The sequence below is a fragment of the Polistes canadensis genome, unplaced genomic scaffold, assembly GCF_001313835.1.
Source record: "Polistes canadensis isolate GaletaPanama2010 unplaced genomic scaffold, ASM131383v1 scaffold_351, whole genome shotgun sequence".
Taxonomy (NCBI): Eukaryota; Metazoa; Arthropoda; class Insecta; order Hymenoptera; family Vespidae; genus Polistes; species Polistes canadensis.
Genome location: NW_014569898.1, coordinates 79014 through 96265, shown reverse-complemented (window position 1 = coordinate 96265; position 17252 = coordinate 79014). Strand labels below are relative to the sequence as shown.

The 17252-nt window shown below is 28.8% G+C and overlaps 1 protein-coding gene across 1 annotated transcript; it reads left to right on the top strand.

The window, feature by feature from the left end:
- The first annotated feature begins 156 nt into the window (after window positions 1–156).
- On the top strand, window positions 157–12792 carry LOC106791905 (sorting nexin-27). The gene is made up of 6 exons (XM_014757915.1): window positions 157–768; window positions 8974–9111; window positions 9231–9455; window positions 9796–10345; window positions 10738–11019; window positions 11138–12792. The coding sequence occupies exons 1-6, from the start codon at window positions 242–244 to the stop codon at window positions 11204–11206; spliced, it is 1791 nt and encodes a 596-aa protein (XP_014613401.1). The 5' UTR covers window positions 157–241; the 3' UTR covers window positions 11207–12792.
- The last annotated feature ends 4460 nt before the right edge of the window (window positions 12793–17252 follow it).

Sequence of the window (17252 nt, the reverse complement as noted above, 5' to 3'; positions counted from 1 at the left end):
ATATATATAAATAAATAAAAGTGTTGCTTTTATTTTAAAATTAGCATGAACTTTTCGGTCAGGTTAATAGTACTACCTACATACATATATAATATATAAAGTAAACTTGGTTGTCTCTCTCTCTCTCTCTCTATCTATCTCTCTCTGTCGCATCGGCATTAATGGCGCACAGGTGCACGGCGCACTCTGACGGTGCGCCGTGGTACGAGAACGGCGCATCAATGGGCAGTCAGAGGGTAAGATGGCGGATCGTGATTCGGAGGTGCAGGAGGAGGAAGAAGAAGTGCGACAGCGGCAGAAGCAGGAGCTGCGTCAAACAAGATCTGAGGTGAAGGAGGACGGTATTCGCGGAATGAACGCGAGCGTCCATCCTATAAACGATACGACGAGTGTGATGACCACGACGATAATGGCGTCGACAACGAGTACGAACACGGCGATGGCAACAACGACTACAACAACTACGACAACGGTGAATACGGTGATCAACAATGGTCGAGTGCCGCAACATAATCTTGTCAATCAACAACAACAACAACAACAACAACAAATGAATAATCCAAATGTTGGACAAGGACCTAGATGCGTTACCATCTACAAAACGGAGACTGGTTTTGGGTTCAATGTTCGAGGTCAGGTCAGCGAGGGTGGACAATTGAGAAGTATCAACGGTGAACTTTATGCACCCTTGCAACACGTCAGTGCTGTTTTACCTCGAGGAGCTGCCGAAAAGGCCGGTGTTCGCAAGGGTGATCGAATACTCGAAGTGTGAGTACTCATTTCTCATTCTTATTATTTCATTTAATTCTCTCGTCTCTCTTCTCTCTCTCTCTTTCTCTCTTTCTTTACATTTATTTAAAAAGAAATCTAATATTTCACCGTACATTAAAATCTCATTAAAAATTAAAGATAACGATTATGTTTTAATTTCTATTGGTACTTACTTATACATTTCTTAGAAGATTTTACGAAAGAATCTTAAAGTACGATCGAACGATGGGCTTGTTTATACCTTTCTCTCTCTTTCTCTCGACGTTTGTTCTCGTTTGCGGAACTTAACGATCGGCCGACGACGAACGACGCGAAACTTTGGCCCAAAATGGCCCATTGCGAAAAAATAAGAGTGAAAGAGAGAAAAAAGAGACACAGGTAGACAGAGAGAGAAAGAGAGAGAGATAGGGGGGACAGAAAACTTTGATTCTTTGTGAAACAAGAAGTTTCTTCGAAAGAGAGAGAGAGAGAGAGAGAGAGAGAGAGAGAGAGAGAGAGAGAGTAGTGATCGAAAACGGGTTGAAGGAGTCGTCCCTGGTACTTTCAAGCCGGTGTTCAATCGTTCTTCGATGTCGCTCTCGGAAATTGATCTTTCTTTGTCGCGTTATATTCTCTCCTATCCCTTTCTCTCTTTATCTTTCTCATAGAACTTTCTTCGTCTCTTTGAAGTATTTTTTCTTTTTCTTTTTCGTCTTCGTCTCTCTCGTTCGCAGTGAAATAAGAATTTATGGATGATTCGTTTTAATTTGACGAAGTAAAAAAAAAAAAGAAAAGAAAAAAAAAGAAAAAGATTTCATGACATCAAAGGGAGACAATTCTTCTTATCAATTGATATTAGTTTTCCTGACTTGGCTGGAAGCCAAGAAAGTGACCATGAAGTTTTTTCGGCGTTTATTTAGACTGCCGTTTCGTTCTTGCTTATAATGGCATTGTGTTATTATATAATGTCTAAATGTTATTAGATGCGTTATATTATATAATCGTTCATAAGGCATAAGAAGAAAAAAAAGGGGGCGAAATCATTATATAAAGTTAGTAATATATTTTTATTCGTTGTTTTTCTATCAAAAAATTATTAAATATATATATATATATATTTGAAAAGATAATAATGTGTCAAATGATTAAATTGGTATCGATAAAAATGGCGACCATTCGAACGCGATTTGCCGCCATAAATAAATAGGCGCCAAAAATTGAACGATCCGTTTGGTGATATTTTCGTTTTCTTTTCTTTTGTATATTCTTTTATTTTATTTTATTTTATTTTCAAAGCATACAACCGATATTTATTCCACGTTGGTTCATTTTTGTGTTTCATTGACAAATTTTCTAACAAACGTGCCTGTAACCGAGTGTAAACTGAGAGTTTCCTCCCACCGTTACGAGTTAAGCTGTATCAATTTTGTATCGAATATCGTTGACGAACTGCCCATGATAGGCGGAACTTTATCAGCCTTACGTTTCTATTCTTGTTTAATTTTTTACAATTAATAATTTGTTTCCTTTTTTTTTTCTGCACGAAAACATTTTATTTTTTTCTTTTCCATCGATGATATCTATAAAAATGAAGACTTTCTATCATTCGAAGATTCAGAATTTATTAGCTTTTAATTTTTGGTTGAAATTCAAATGTATTCGTTACAAAATCTATAATTTAAACAAATTAATTCATCTTGTATAATGGTAACAATCTATAATACATATTCTCAAATACCTTATATTTGATTCTTTTCTATTAATAAAATGATATATAAATATGTTAACATTTTACATTCTAAATTTTATAAAAACATTCTAACAAGATTGTATTATTAAGTGATAATATTTGATATTTAACATGCACACACATACACATACATGTTCCCGACGAAATCATTTCGAAATCTAATCTCTGGTGAAAGAAAAAACAATTAAATAATACTTGATACTTTGGCCGATCAACGTTTTCATTAAATGTATACAAATAATTTGACCTCTTTTATGAAAATGTTTTTATTGCCGATAACTGGAAGAAATGACTAATGAAAGGAGACCAACTGTTTACAAAATGTTTAGTATCATTCGAACGACGATAAAAACAACACCTGTTGCGATTCTTCGACAATTAGGCAAGACAATTTTACCAAGTTTTTTTTATACTAATCTTATAAAAGTAAGTACATACGTTATATCCTAATTAAATATATTACACGTATACATAATTATCTCATATTAATAATATAATTTATGCATATTCAAATAAACGAAATATTTTTAATATATTGTTTCAAATTGAATAATAAACAAAATTTATCAGATAATTTCACATATAATAATTCCATCTATATAAATATAATGAATCATAATGTATATAATTAATCGTTGAAATTGATAATTTAGATTATTCACATCAAAAATAATTAAATAAAATATGAATTACACGAGTAACGAATAGTTAATGTATGAGATATATCAATTTGATTCGTCTTTAATGTATACAACTTTTTTTTTACAACAATGCTCGTAAGTTATTCGTTCTCATTTCTTCCTGTAATTTGAAAATCAATATTCTGTTAGTAGAGTCGTGCTGTTCTATCGGATCTAATTTAGATCGGTACTATTAACTATAAAGCTTAACTACATGCTACCATATATGAAAGTTTTCTCTTATGCTGTACGACCTCGAACAAATAGCATCAAAAAGAACGCGTTAAAAAAAAAAAAAAATCTACGTATCGACTAATCGATCCTAACGACACGAACAATCAAAGGGAATTTTACGATCCGTTCTATGCAGGCGACGAGGGGTTAACAGACTTCATCATCCTGTTCGTTGATCTTATCTCTCTCTCTCTCTTTCTCTCTCATCTCTCTTGTCGTCGTTTCAACGACTTTTATCCCCTTTAATCTTTTTCGTTCGTCCTCGAGTTTGTATTCAACGGTTCTCACGATTTCTCACTTTGTTTGTGTATTAAAAAGTAACATTGTAAGTTTATTTGTTTTTTTCTATCGCAACAATTCATAAATATATACCACCCTGTATTCGTAATATTTTATTAGATTTTCATTGTATTATTAAAATGTTAAAAGAAAAAAATTGGTTCATGGTCGTACTTTCAAAAATTTCAAGGTCAAGTGTCCTTTTTCTTTATGACGATTCTTTATGATGCAAATTTGTCGTTAAAATTTAACAAGACAAACGTATATATAAAGTTTTTCATTTTGATATTAGATATAATTAACTCTAATCGTAGAGAATAGGAAAACAAATGTGTGATCAATTTTGCTGACTAACGGTTAGCGAAAAAAAATATTAGAAAATAAACGAATAGAAGAAGAAGAAAAAGAAAAAACCGATATAACACAAACACTTTGAAAGCTTCATTAAAATAATCTACCAATGATTCATTAATATTTAAATATATGTAATACAGAATGGGGGGGGGGGCGTTCCAAAAGTCTTCAAGATCTGGCAGGAAAAATGTTTTAAATGATTCTAAACAAATATCGATTACTCTTTTATGATTTACAATTATGTCAATAGTTTTACAAAATTTATTTGTAATTGTGGATAATAAGCAAAAAGAAAATTAGATTAAAAAGTTAAGATGATGATATATGGGTGGTGGATTTGTTTGAATAAAATTTAAGAATTTTTCACCACACTTACTTTTTTTCTTTTTTTTTTTTTTTGTGTACTCTATTATTTAAATAATTTAAACGGGGGAAACTTTAGAAGTATAATTATTGAAGGAAGTCTCGTCTAACATAAGATCGATCCAAGTCTCGTGTATATTATTCGATGTTGGACTCAGTCACGCGCTTAGTTACCGTTACCCCTCTTTAAATCCAGTTCAAGCTGTCGATAGGCTTCTATGTTTGCAACTTGTTAACTGGACAAATTTCGACGATAAATTTATCGTGACACGAAAGAAAATAAAGATTAAGAAAAAAAAAAAGAAAGAAAGAACAATTCCGAATTAATGACGCCTTTTTACGATTGAAATTGATCGATTAACGCAATTTGTCTATATAATGTTGATACGACGCCTAGCTTTTATAAACACGAATCGTAATTGATAAAAGTATTCCCACGTTAATAAAAAATTGAATTACTTATTTTTTTTTTTCTTTTCTTTTGCTTTCTTTTATAAATTCAACAAGGAACTTTGTATTTATACATTACGCACATGTAGAAATGTCATCGTACTATGATTTGTTTTTTTTTTGTACATTATTAATATAAAATAAATTTTATATTTTTAATCAAAATAAATATGTATATATATATGCGTGTACTACGTACGTTGATTTTTTTTTTCTTTAAAAATGCAACCGAAGTTTTGTTAAAGCTTATTTTTTTTTTGTTTTTTAAATTATTAATAAATTTCACGTAGAATTATTAAAGAATTCTTCTTTCAATTTATACAAAATTTCTTTTTGTTGTATTTGATACACGTATTTTTATAATATAAAATAAATATAATCCGTTAGTGAATGTTATTCACATTATAGACACTACTTTAACCGGTTACAAACATACTGTATATATATATGTATGTATATAATTACCACTTACATGCCAGATCATTGACGTGTCCATTCTCTTTCTTTAATCTTCATCTATCTTACATTCTTGCATTAAGATAAAAAATAATAATCGAAAGTAAGAAGTTTAAATAAAAATAAGATAAAAATAATAAAGTTTTTTCTAGAAAAAAAAAAAAAAACGTAGCTTTTTGTTGAATAACGTTTTCCTTTTTTTCATTTCTTTATTTGTCTATTCTATCCTATTATTTAAATCATTTTCATTCTTACGTAGTTTTGAAATCGAATCTATATGACGTGATGAGCGAACATTTAACCGCAAACTAAACGAGTACTCGTGGTATACCGTTACTTTTACACTAACTGAAATATAATTGTTTCTATCCTTGTGGTCTATATGCTCTGACGTGATCCTTTCTTTCGTATTTTATTAATAGCAATCGATATTTATTATTAATAGCGATCGAACGTGCTCGATCAAGCACCATATGTGTCTGTGTGCGTGTGTTGTGTATCATCATCTTATGTCTTCTTAATTAGCCGATTTTTCGACGAACCGTCAACGTTGTAAAAATATAATCAAAGTCATTTTATCCATGCGTAATATTTAAAGCAGATAATACGGCTAATTTATTTCACATAAGGCCCATATCTAATGTAATATATAAACGGAAATTAATAAAACAGATGATGATATGTTGATTAAATAATATTAGGGAAATATAAGATAAACGATATTTAAATACTTTGCAATTTTATGCTAATTTTTTACATTGATTTATCTGTATTTTTTTTTATGGGTTATTATTATATTATATTTTCTGTTTTTAAGTATATGTTATATATATAATCAGGTTTTTATTSCGCAACTTACAAAGTTTTTTACAATGTCTTAAGTATATGTTATATTTATATTAGTATATACAATTTTATTCATATATTAATATATTATAAATAAATATTCTATATAAGTACCATATTTCATTAACTAGTATAATAAATAAGTATGCTTCTACATTATAATGTAGTTTAATATAATTATATTATACTATAAGTAATACTAGTATCATTTCTACTATAATTACTAGTATTATTAATTATTATAATTTTTAAACTTTCACCCGTGTGTGTTATATAATTTTCTTATAAAGTGACTACAAAATTGGCTTGTAAAAAATAAAAAGAAAAAAAAATGCAAAACAAAACAAAACAAAATAATTATTAAATGAGACTATACATTATCTCATCTTCCAACATGAGATTAATTATCAGATGGTTTAAAGTACAACGATATTCGCATTTCCTAAACCTGTTATTATTTTACATTATACTTCGATCGATGATAATCCATTATTTTCCGACTTACTTACAATACAATATTATTTTCTTATCAACTTTCCTGTCATATAATTGTTTTTAAATATATATTCACATTAATTCGTTATCTCTCATTTATGTCGGACGAATTAGAAGTAAAACTATTACGAGAAGTTAAATCAGTGTGTTATTAATTATCAATTATTCGTACATATTGCTTGTTTTTTTTTTTTTTTTTCGTTCTTTTCGTAAAACAATTATGTGTATGAGTATTAAAGTATTTTATATCGCATTATATATCAGTAGGAACTCTTCAAAAGAGTTATCTTTTATGTTGGTGGGTGAACGATAATATATGAGGTCGACGTTTAAGCAATCATTTCAGAACATACGAAACGTTAACTTCGTGTAGTGCGTGTGTCTTATTAAGAAACATTTTAACTATGATCTAATTAATCGATCAAATTTATTAAATACGATAATTCGCTAAAATATTTCAATACTTTCTTCTTGTTCAATCCTTTTCATTGTGTAATACAATATATATGTATGTTTATCAAGAATTATAAATGAACTATTGCTATAAATAATATTCAAAATGATTGCTTCATAAACAATTGAAATATGCTACTATAAAGTTTGAATATTTTTTTGGGAATCATTGTACGTGTTAATTTTGTATAACGCCATGTTACTTGAAAATATAACATCTGTATTTTATTAATTTTAATTTATTTGATCGCATATACAAACATTCATTCTTATTTTTAATTCAAAGTGTTGGTATTAATATACTTTAATACTGAAGTATGTGATATCATAAACCATTTAAAAAATATCTGTTATTTTGGATTTTATAAAAATATATTTAAGAAAACAAAGTTACGTTATTACAAGTAGCTCAATATTTTTTAAAGCAAAGCATTGTACAAGCTGTATTATCAATCGGTGTGAGTTTTTGTAGGGCTGCATAAGTGACGTTGTATATTCTATACATATAATATATTATAGTATTAGTAATAATATAATATTAAATTATATTATATATATTTAATATAAAAATATATATATAAAATAGTTTTCAAATACGGAATAAAAATTGAGTTGCAGAGGATTAAAAAAGCAACGATTTTTTTATCTTTGTAATCACAAAAAATTGGTTTCCTTTTATTTTACATGTACTCAAAAAAGTATATACAACATACATATATATATATATCTCGAGTAATGAAAGAAAGTTGTCGTCAATCTAAGTGATAGTAGCAAGTATAATACAGGGTGGTCCACCAACAATTAGCACCTAAATATTTCCATTATTTGTTATAATATAATATAAGATCAATATTACAAGATAAAATAATAAATATAGTTTTCGAATTTCTATTATTATCGAGGCTTCAATTTACAGTAAATGTACGAAATTATGGCTGTTGACATTGATGCAATGCTACATTGAATCATACATCGTTGTACTCCGCTCATGATCCACTATCATGCTATAGAAAAATATACGAATCTATTTAAAAAAATTATGGTGACCATAAGAACTTCTGTGTACATTTCAAACCAGGCAAAAAATATTTATACTACCTTATGTACTACATTTCGTGACGTATAAATTTTGTATATAACATTTTTCTATATTATAACAAATAACAGAAATATTTAGATGCTAACAGTTGGTGTACCGCACTGTATAAAATAAGTTTGTTGTTTTATGAAGTTGCTCGCGTGAAAGAGAAAGAATGTTGAGAGTGTCGTGCCTCCGAAAGCAACCAATCGTGCTTGTCCTTTCACTATCGGAATTCAAAACTCGTTTATCGCAGGTATAAGCACGATCACTCGTGTGTCCTGTTGTGTCTTGTATTTCTTTAATTCTTTTCAACCCATGAATCGGAGGAGGAAACATTGCCAATAATCGTGTTTTGCTTCGAAAGTGCGTTTCTCAATAGTAAAGAGAAATTTTTTAAGATGTGGTTTTAAAAAAGAAAAGACAATATGTTCAGTGGGGAGGGTTCTCGAACTTGTTAAATAAATTGCACGTTTGAAAAGAAAAGAAAAGAAAAGAAAAAAGAAGTGAAGAAAAAAATAAAAATAATATAATGTTAACGTGTTACGTGACGGCTGTGCAGTGCGCCGAATGGTTGGAGATTCGTAAGAGACAACACGCGAACTTGTCTTATCCCGAAATCCAATTAAAAGACTTGCCCAAGGCCCCCCGGTAAGAAAAAGAAAAAAAAGAAGAAGGCCGTAGGAAAAGTTAGCAGCAAGGCTGCTAACGAACAGAAACTATCTCTTTCTCTCTTTTTCACTTTCTTCCTTTCTCATATCTTCTTTTTTGTTTTTTTTCTTTAGCAATAAGGTGAACGTTGAGGGTGCCACTCACAAGCAGGTCGTTGACTTGATCAAATCTGGCGGTGACGTACTGACGTTGACGGTGATATCCGTGACACCACAAGAAGCTGAAAGGCTGGAACCTTGCGAGGATCTCAGGTAAAAAAAATAGAATGGTCTTTGGTCGTCGTTTGTCCTTGAACAAAAGTTATTTCTATATGCAGAACCTTTCTTTATTTTTTTTGTTTCTAAAATTTATCTTTATTTTATATTTTCAGTTATCCACCGATAGATTACAGCGAGAAACGATCATTGCCCATTAGTGTTCCGGATTATCATGTACGGGAAAGGAAACACGAACGTTATGTTGTTTTCAACGTACACATGGCAGGAAGGCATCTGTGTTCTAGACGTTATCGCGAATTCGCTGCCCTTCACATGGCACTTAAGAAAGAATTTATTGGATTTAATTTTCCAAAGTTACCGGGAAAATGGCCTTTCCAGTAAGTTCATTTGTTTCACAAAATATTGCTGCTATCAGTTATATGTTCTCATAATTATGGGACTGGTCTAATAAGTCAATATATTTCTTGTTTCGAGAATATTTAAAAATTACATTTGAACGCTAAATTAATTCCATATAACGTTGAAGTAACAATCATTATCTGATGGTTCATTTTTGACAATACTTGTACAAATTTCATTGAATTAATTTAGTTTAAAATAATGTGGTGTGAACTCATTTTATTTTCTTTTTTAATTTTTACTTAGACCACTTTCATAATTATAGGCACATATTTTTGTTTACCCGTATTAATATTATTACATATATACATATAACAGATTGACGGAACAACAATTGGATGCCAGAAGACGAGGTTTGGAACAATACCTTGAAAAAGTTTGTGCCGTACGAGTAATTGCCGAGAGCGATGCTATGCAAGAATTTCTAACCGATAGGTTGGACGAGGACGGTGACCAAGGTCCAGCGGTTGACCTAAAGGTTCTCTTACCTGATCGCGAGGTAGTTACCGTGACGGTCGCGAAAGCAGCTTTGGTCAAGGACGTCTACGATGCGGTCTGTAGTAGAGTCGGTCTTGATTCGGAAACCGCCAAGTATTTTTACCTCTTTGAGATAGTTGAGTACAATTTCGAGAGGAAACTTCAACCTCACGAGCATCCGCACACACTTTACATTCAGAATTACTCTACGGCGAGTGCGACGTGCCTAGCGATAAGAAGGTGGTTGTTCAATGTAAATAGGTCTCTTAGCGAGCAGGCCCTGACGTGGATATTTTGGCAGACTGTTGACGAGGTCAATAGGGGCCACATTAGCGCTGGCGAACGATTGTATCAGTTGAAGGCCCTTCAAGATGCATCTAGAAAGCACGAGGTAATAAACTGGTGGTGGTCTATCGATTAATAATTAATCATGACGATGAATATCGGGTTAAACTTTTACACGAATATTATTTGACCTATATTTAATATACTTAATATTTTGTTCTTGAACACGTTAAGCATTGTGTCAGTTAGCGATGACTGACGATACATTTTTTGTTCAGACCGCGTCCGTCACAGCTATGGTTGGCTGATGATTTAAAAGTTAATAAATTATTTTCTTATGGTAAAAATATATTTGTTATATTTAATATCAGATAACGACATACTGCGACGCGTATAAAATAGGCTCTATGCTTTAACGTTTTAATATACATGTATATATATATATATATGTTTTATATAATATAATATTATATAATTTTGTATGTATTTTTTTTGTAGTATTTGAAATTGGCAAAGGAATTGAACGGATATGGCGATATAGTTTTTCCACATTGTACTTGCGACTCGAGGAAGGAAGGACACGTTATTGCAGCTGTTGGCGTTTTAGCATTTAAGTTACATGCAGCGAAAGAGGATGGTACTTTAGAATCTCAAGTAGTCGAATTTCAATGGAACACCATAACAAGATGGGAGGTAGACGAGGAAGGCATGGCCTTTTGCTTTCAATATACTCGACAAGATAATAGGCCACCGCGTTGGTTGAAAGTTTTCACACCTTACGTAAGTTGTTTCTTTTAGTTTTAACTGAACTATTCACGGAAGTATGATTCGACAGAAAGTTTTCAACGTTTATTCTCTTTATCGTGATTTAATTATTCTGATATTTCCTCTTTCACAGTATACCTTCCTGTCTGACTGTTTCGATCGAATAGCAGAAGAGGCAAAGTGGGACGATCCCAGAGAATGACGCAGTATTCGCCGTTAATACGTTTTTTTATTCTTTCTTCTTTAATTTTATTTTCTTTTTTCTTTTTTTCTTTTTTTCTTTTTCTAATTTTTATTTTATCCCTAATTTACCCGTTGATTATCAATAACGACGATCGAACTCGCATTGGTGATTGTAGTCGATTGTTTCATAGGATTATTGTTATAAAATCTCAATCACAGTGCGATTGAACGATTCGTATTGTTTATCATATCAACAATGACTCGTTGATTTTACAAAAAAATATATATATTCAATCTTTATTAATACACGAATCTTATAAAAGCACACGGCAGAGCTATTACATATATTTTCAATTATGATAATTAGCGTGGTTACGCGTTCCAATAGTTACGACACCTTTTTCTTTTGATTTGTCTTCTTGTTATATTGTATGATGAAACAAATTGACAGAGAATCGTATTATATCAGAGAATTAATGTTTCCTTTTTTTCTCCTCTTATGTTTCTTGTGTTATTTTTTTTTATTTTAATTTTTTTTTGTTTTATATTATTATATAAGATTTATTAATCTTATCATACTTTATAACCAATACTGTCGCGTCAACAATGGAATACTAGAGAATTATAAAAAGAAAGAAAAAAACAAAAAAACGACGTCTCAAGTAAGAAATGAAAATTATGAGAGATCGTAAATTAATGCCTAGTGTCGATATATATGATTTGGCCTATAAGTTATATTTCCTAGAACGTGTAATTCGATTTCTCGTTTTAGAAATAATCGAATTACTAATTGTTCCTTTTTATTAGCCTAATATACATCAATATACATATACATATACATACATATATATATACATACATACATACATACATACATACTATTCTCTCTTTAAATTTCTTTTACGAAAGCATACCACATTTTTTATTGACTTAGTAAACAAAAGTATTATCGTGCTTCGTTCGAGCCCAGATCACCTTCCTTGTAATTAATTTTCAAAAATTTCAATGTGCTTTTATTCATATCGTTTTCATCTATTGAAAGCTTATTGAAATTTTTGAGATATTATTCCATACGTGAAGTTTCATTAAAGATCGTAAATGTCGAAAAATTTTTAATCATTATATCGACATTTTCGAAGTTTGAATTATGTAGAATTCCATTACACTCATTCGCGATCATCTTGTGAAATACATTGAAAAATAAAATGAAATTTAATCTAATATAATGAAATGAAATATTTTCATCGCATTATGTTTTAAACAAAACAAAAATTTCAAAATATCAACAATTTAAAATTATTGTTGCAATCTATAGATGCCTACTTATTTTAATGAATTAATAATTCATATATAATATTTCTACGCATTTAATGTAAAGATCTGAATTATTGTAAATGTTACGTTGATTAATTAATTGAAAACAAAAAAAAAGAATAGAAAGGAAAAAGAGAGTAATGGAGCACGCCTGACACAAAAAAGGTACATATTTTCCCCAGTACTTCGGTGATTAATAATACTCATTAATTAGTAATATTGTTAAGAAGAGTTGCTAAATAATAATAATATTAATAATAATTATAATTATCATAATAATAATAGTAATAAGGATAATATTAAATATTAATAATGATGATGAGATGATGATGATAATAATAAGAGAAGTAAGAATTAAACATATATATATATATAATAATAAAATACGAAAAATATATAATACATACATATGTGTATATATATTTAATAATGAGGACTATTATTCTCGATGAAAAGACAACTTTTAGAAGCACTTTCGTCATATTTGTCATGACATACAAACGATGAACTATTTGAAACGAATTTTTGCTTTCTTTTCTTTTTTTTTTTTTTTTTTTAATTAATATCCATTGATAACTAGCTCGTTCGTGTTGTACAGTTTCATACATTGTTGTTTCTCATTAATGTTTTATTATATCGTTTCAAATATTTCTCATTTGAGTATAGGTCTTGACTATAATAAATGTAAAATAAAGAAGTGAACACGTGTTATATATAAATATATACATAAACACATTATACATGAATGCATACATAATAAAAACATCCACATAGACATATTATACACATAAATAATAGTCGTTAATGTTTCTAAACTTTATGCAGAATGCAACGCGTGAATGAGATGAACAAAGAAATGTGGGGAAACGAGCGATTATGTGAAATTTGATTTAGAGTTATACATAAACGTTTTTGAGAATATAGGAACAATAATGTTAATAGTTTGTAGGTAGATAAATATATCAATGTAAATGAAAAGAAAACAAAAAAACAAAAAAATAAGGAGAGCGCAGAAAATATACGAATAATTATAGTTATAGTTATATCGGTTAATGCATTATGTGATGATGATGATGATGATGATGATGGTAATGATATATATACAGTATATCCGGTTTTTGTAAGTATATATACACGAGATTATTTGATACGAACCTTTATATGTAACTATGTCATATATACAGGGTGTTCCAGTAGTCGTTTTACCGAACAGAAAAATCATAGAATATTTTTTTTTCCTGAGGTATTAAGAGTGATAGCAATGTGAACCCATACCTTTGAAACAATACTACAATTGGAGTTTCATGTTTTTAAATGGTAATAAAATTTTATTAATGATTGCAATTTTATTAATGAATCAAATATTTTGATTTGTTGTTTTATTTTTTTATTTTCTCGGTAAAACGACTGTTGAAACATTTTAAAAATATATCACATAATATGTTAAAGGAACAAGTACACACACACACAGACAGAGATATGTACAGAATATATATGTACGTACTTAAAACCGAATATACTTTATAAATACACACATACACGCGTGTGCACGGGTTATATGTATGTATCTGTTATTGGAAAAACGGGATAATAGGACAAAGAATAATTTTCAAAACTTCTATTGTAAAACTTATAAAAAATAATATGGTAAATTTATGTAAGAAAACAAAAAAAAGAAAAAGAAGAAAAAAGAGAGAAAGAGGAAAAGAAAGAAAAAGAAAAATCGGTGACACGATTGATCGTTCGACGTATATTGTTAAAAAAAAAAAAGAAAGATGGAAAAAGAGAAAAAAGATACCGAAAAGTCCTTCCGTATATTTATTACATTCCATTTTCTTAATTATTCATTTTATTATGTTTTTCTTTTTTTTTAATATCACTCATTAAATTTTTAACAACTATAATTATGTCGCTCGAATGAATTGTTTGATTAACAAACGCGTCCTTTATATTATTTATGATCATAATGAAGATGTTGTTTTCATAAACAACAACAATATTAAAAAAAAGAGATTAAGAGTGAGAGATTTATTGTTTGATTGATCTATATATATAAGCCGTTCCTTAGCCAATTTGATAAATCTCATGAAATAAATAGTCAAAAAAAAGATTGATAAAATGATGAAAATAAATTGTCGTATAATTTTATCGTTCAAAAGCCATACGAAATTTAGTTATTTAACGATGTCAAGCTGTTATTATTATTCCTTTTAATTATGGCGAAATTAATCATGGCAATCTTTGCCAGCATCGTATAAAAAACAAAACCCTTGTACGTATATCGAAAGAAACGCCTATCTAAACGAATAATTACATTTTTCTATTATTTATATGCAAAAAAAAAAAGAACATTAATTTATAAACAATACTAATAATTGAGAAAAATTGTCAAATGTAATCGAGTCGAAAGCCATTTTAATGGCGTTCCAGTAATTTTATTGGGGATTCAAGAAATTAATTTTAATTGGTGAAAAGTTAACAAGCATTCAATTAAATGATTTGTTATTAAAATTTCCAAAATATATATTCAAAAGTTGAGTTAATAATCGTATTGGTATCTGTTAACGGTATTTGTATATTGGTATTTTAATCTCTGTTGCCACAGTTTAACTGGAAATAATTCTAAATGAGTTTATCAACAAACTGTTTTTCATAAAGCCGTCTGATAAATAATTAGCAGGAAGCCTAGAAAAGCGAACGAACTGTAAGACTAATTAATTACATGAATTCGTCCAAACGAGAGCAGCCAAGTTATTAAGTGTGTGATTCTCTTTGATGGGAATTTAAATAGAGATGGAAATGAAAAGAATCGTTTTATGGATATTAACTAAAATTAGTTAATAACCGTATTTGTAAATATATGATATGTAAAGAGAATATAATAATATTATATAAGAGATAGAAAAAGAGATAATACGTGTGTGTCTCTCTGAGAATAAGATTTTTTTTCTTTCGTTAGCCTGACGTTCACATTGTTATTTAATAATTACATATTGTATTTTACCATATTACATCGATAACGCTTAAATCAGATTCGCTTCAATAAATTTATTGAAGAAAATTAACAAAAAACAGAAATACGAAAGTGAAACGAATTGCAGAATTTATTTGAGAGGATTGAAAAAAAAACAAACAACTGGACAACTATATTAGATAGCATAATAATTGAAATAATAATAATGATAATAATAATAATAATAATCCTAATATTAATAATAATAATAATAATAATAGTAAAATAAAGTAAAATAATAATAATAATAATAATAATAATAATTTTCATGATCGTTATACACAGTGCAGTCATATCATTACGGTTAATTGTTTAAACGTTCATTAACAAATTACAATTAACTGAAAATTAATGATGATAAGAATATCATTTGAGTTTATCGAAAGATTATTATGAATTTGTTTTCGTTCGAATAGAGGAATGAAAAAAAGAAAAAAGAATCTGATATTTCGTGTGTGTGTAGTTAAGGAAATAGTTATTTATGTGTGTGCGTCTAGACCGGAAAGCGATATTTTGCTGTACGAGATGTGAATACGTTAAGATTTAAAAAAAAAGAAAAAAGGTGAGTACAGCACTAATATATATCACTTTCTGCTCGAGATACACATTATTTTTTTGTGCGATCTATGTTATATATAAAAATAAAAATGTAAAAATTGATTGTTCATATTTTATAATCCGCAAAATTTATTTAGTCGTGAATGTTGTATGAAAAAAAGAAAAAATAATAACTTCTTTTTAGTTAACTTTCTGACAGTTAAAATGTTACAAAAAAAAAAGAATACAAAATTACTTTTCTCATTGAAGAGAGAGAGAGAGATCGCACGAAAAATTAATATATTATTTTTCCCTTCAAAAAAAATATTTTCTCCCTTTTCTCTTATATATTTTTATTTTACTTTAAATAAAAACGAAACAAGTATACGCAAACCAAAAAAAATGCATCGATGTTCGTATTTCATTGTTTTTTCTTCCTTTTTTTTTTTCGTTATTTTTTCTAAAGAAATATAATCCTAATTTCCAGATCCAAATGCACAGGACACTTGCATTTTCTTGATAAGAAGGCGGATGTAAATCAAATGGTTCTTTTCGTAACGATCTTGTATAATCGTGATTACTTTAATTTGAGGAAAACTCGTGAGTACATATCATATACACGCATATACAGATACCCGAAAGCACACACACTAGTGTTTTACACTTTTATGGGAAAATCATTGATGAATGAAAAAAAAAAAGATTGAAAAATTTCTTAGATCATTATTCTGATTAAATGAAAAATAAAAATGGAAATTACGTAAAATAGGAAGCAACGTTTCAAATTTTTATTTCCATATCACATATATATTTTTCTGATAAAATAAATAATAATCATAAATAGAAGATGGAGAATAATAAAAAGGAATAGTGTTTTTATTCAACACAAAAAACACAAATATTTAAAATAATCTTTACTTCTTTTTTTTAGAACTATGTATATATATATATAAATACATAAACAATCGTATTAATATATATATATGAGTTTTTTCTCATTCGTTTCTTTCAAAGATCTCGCAAGTTCACTTGGTGGGAGCAACATTATCTTTGAGAATATGTAAGAGTTTTACACATATTTTAAACATATATATATACACATCTAAATACATACACAATCAAAGAAATGGACAACTTATGAAGTATGAAACGAAACAAAGCCAATCTCTGAAAATATGTGTGTATATACGTATATATATAT

What these genes read in the sequence shown, in the direction of transcription:
- LOC106791905 (XM_014757915.1), top strand. Translation starts at nt 242, where the DNA reads ATGGCGGATCGTGATTCGGAGGTGCAGGAGGAGGAAGAAGAAGTGCGA. An exon ending in GAACCTTGCGAGGATCTCAG is followed by an intron (nt 9,112 to 9,230) that starts GTAAAAAAAATA and finishes TTATATTTTCAG; the next exon opens with TTATCCACCGATAGATTACA. An exon ending in TGAAAGTTTTCACACCTTAC is followed by an intron (nt 11,020 to 11,137) that starts GTAAGTTGTTTC and finishes CCTCTTTCACAG; the next exon opens with TATACCTTCCTGTCTGACTG.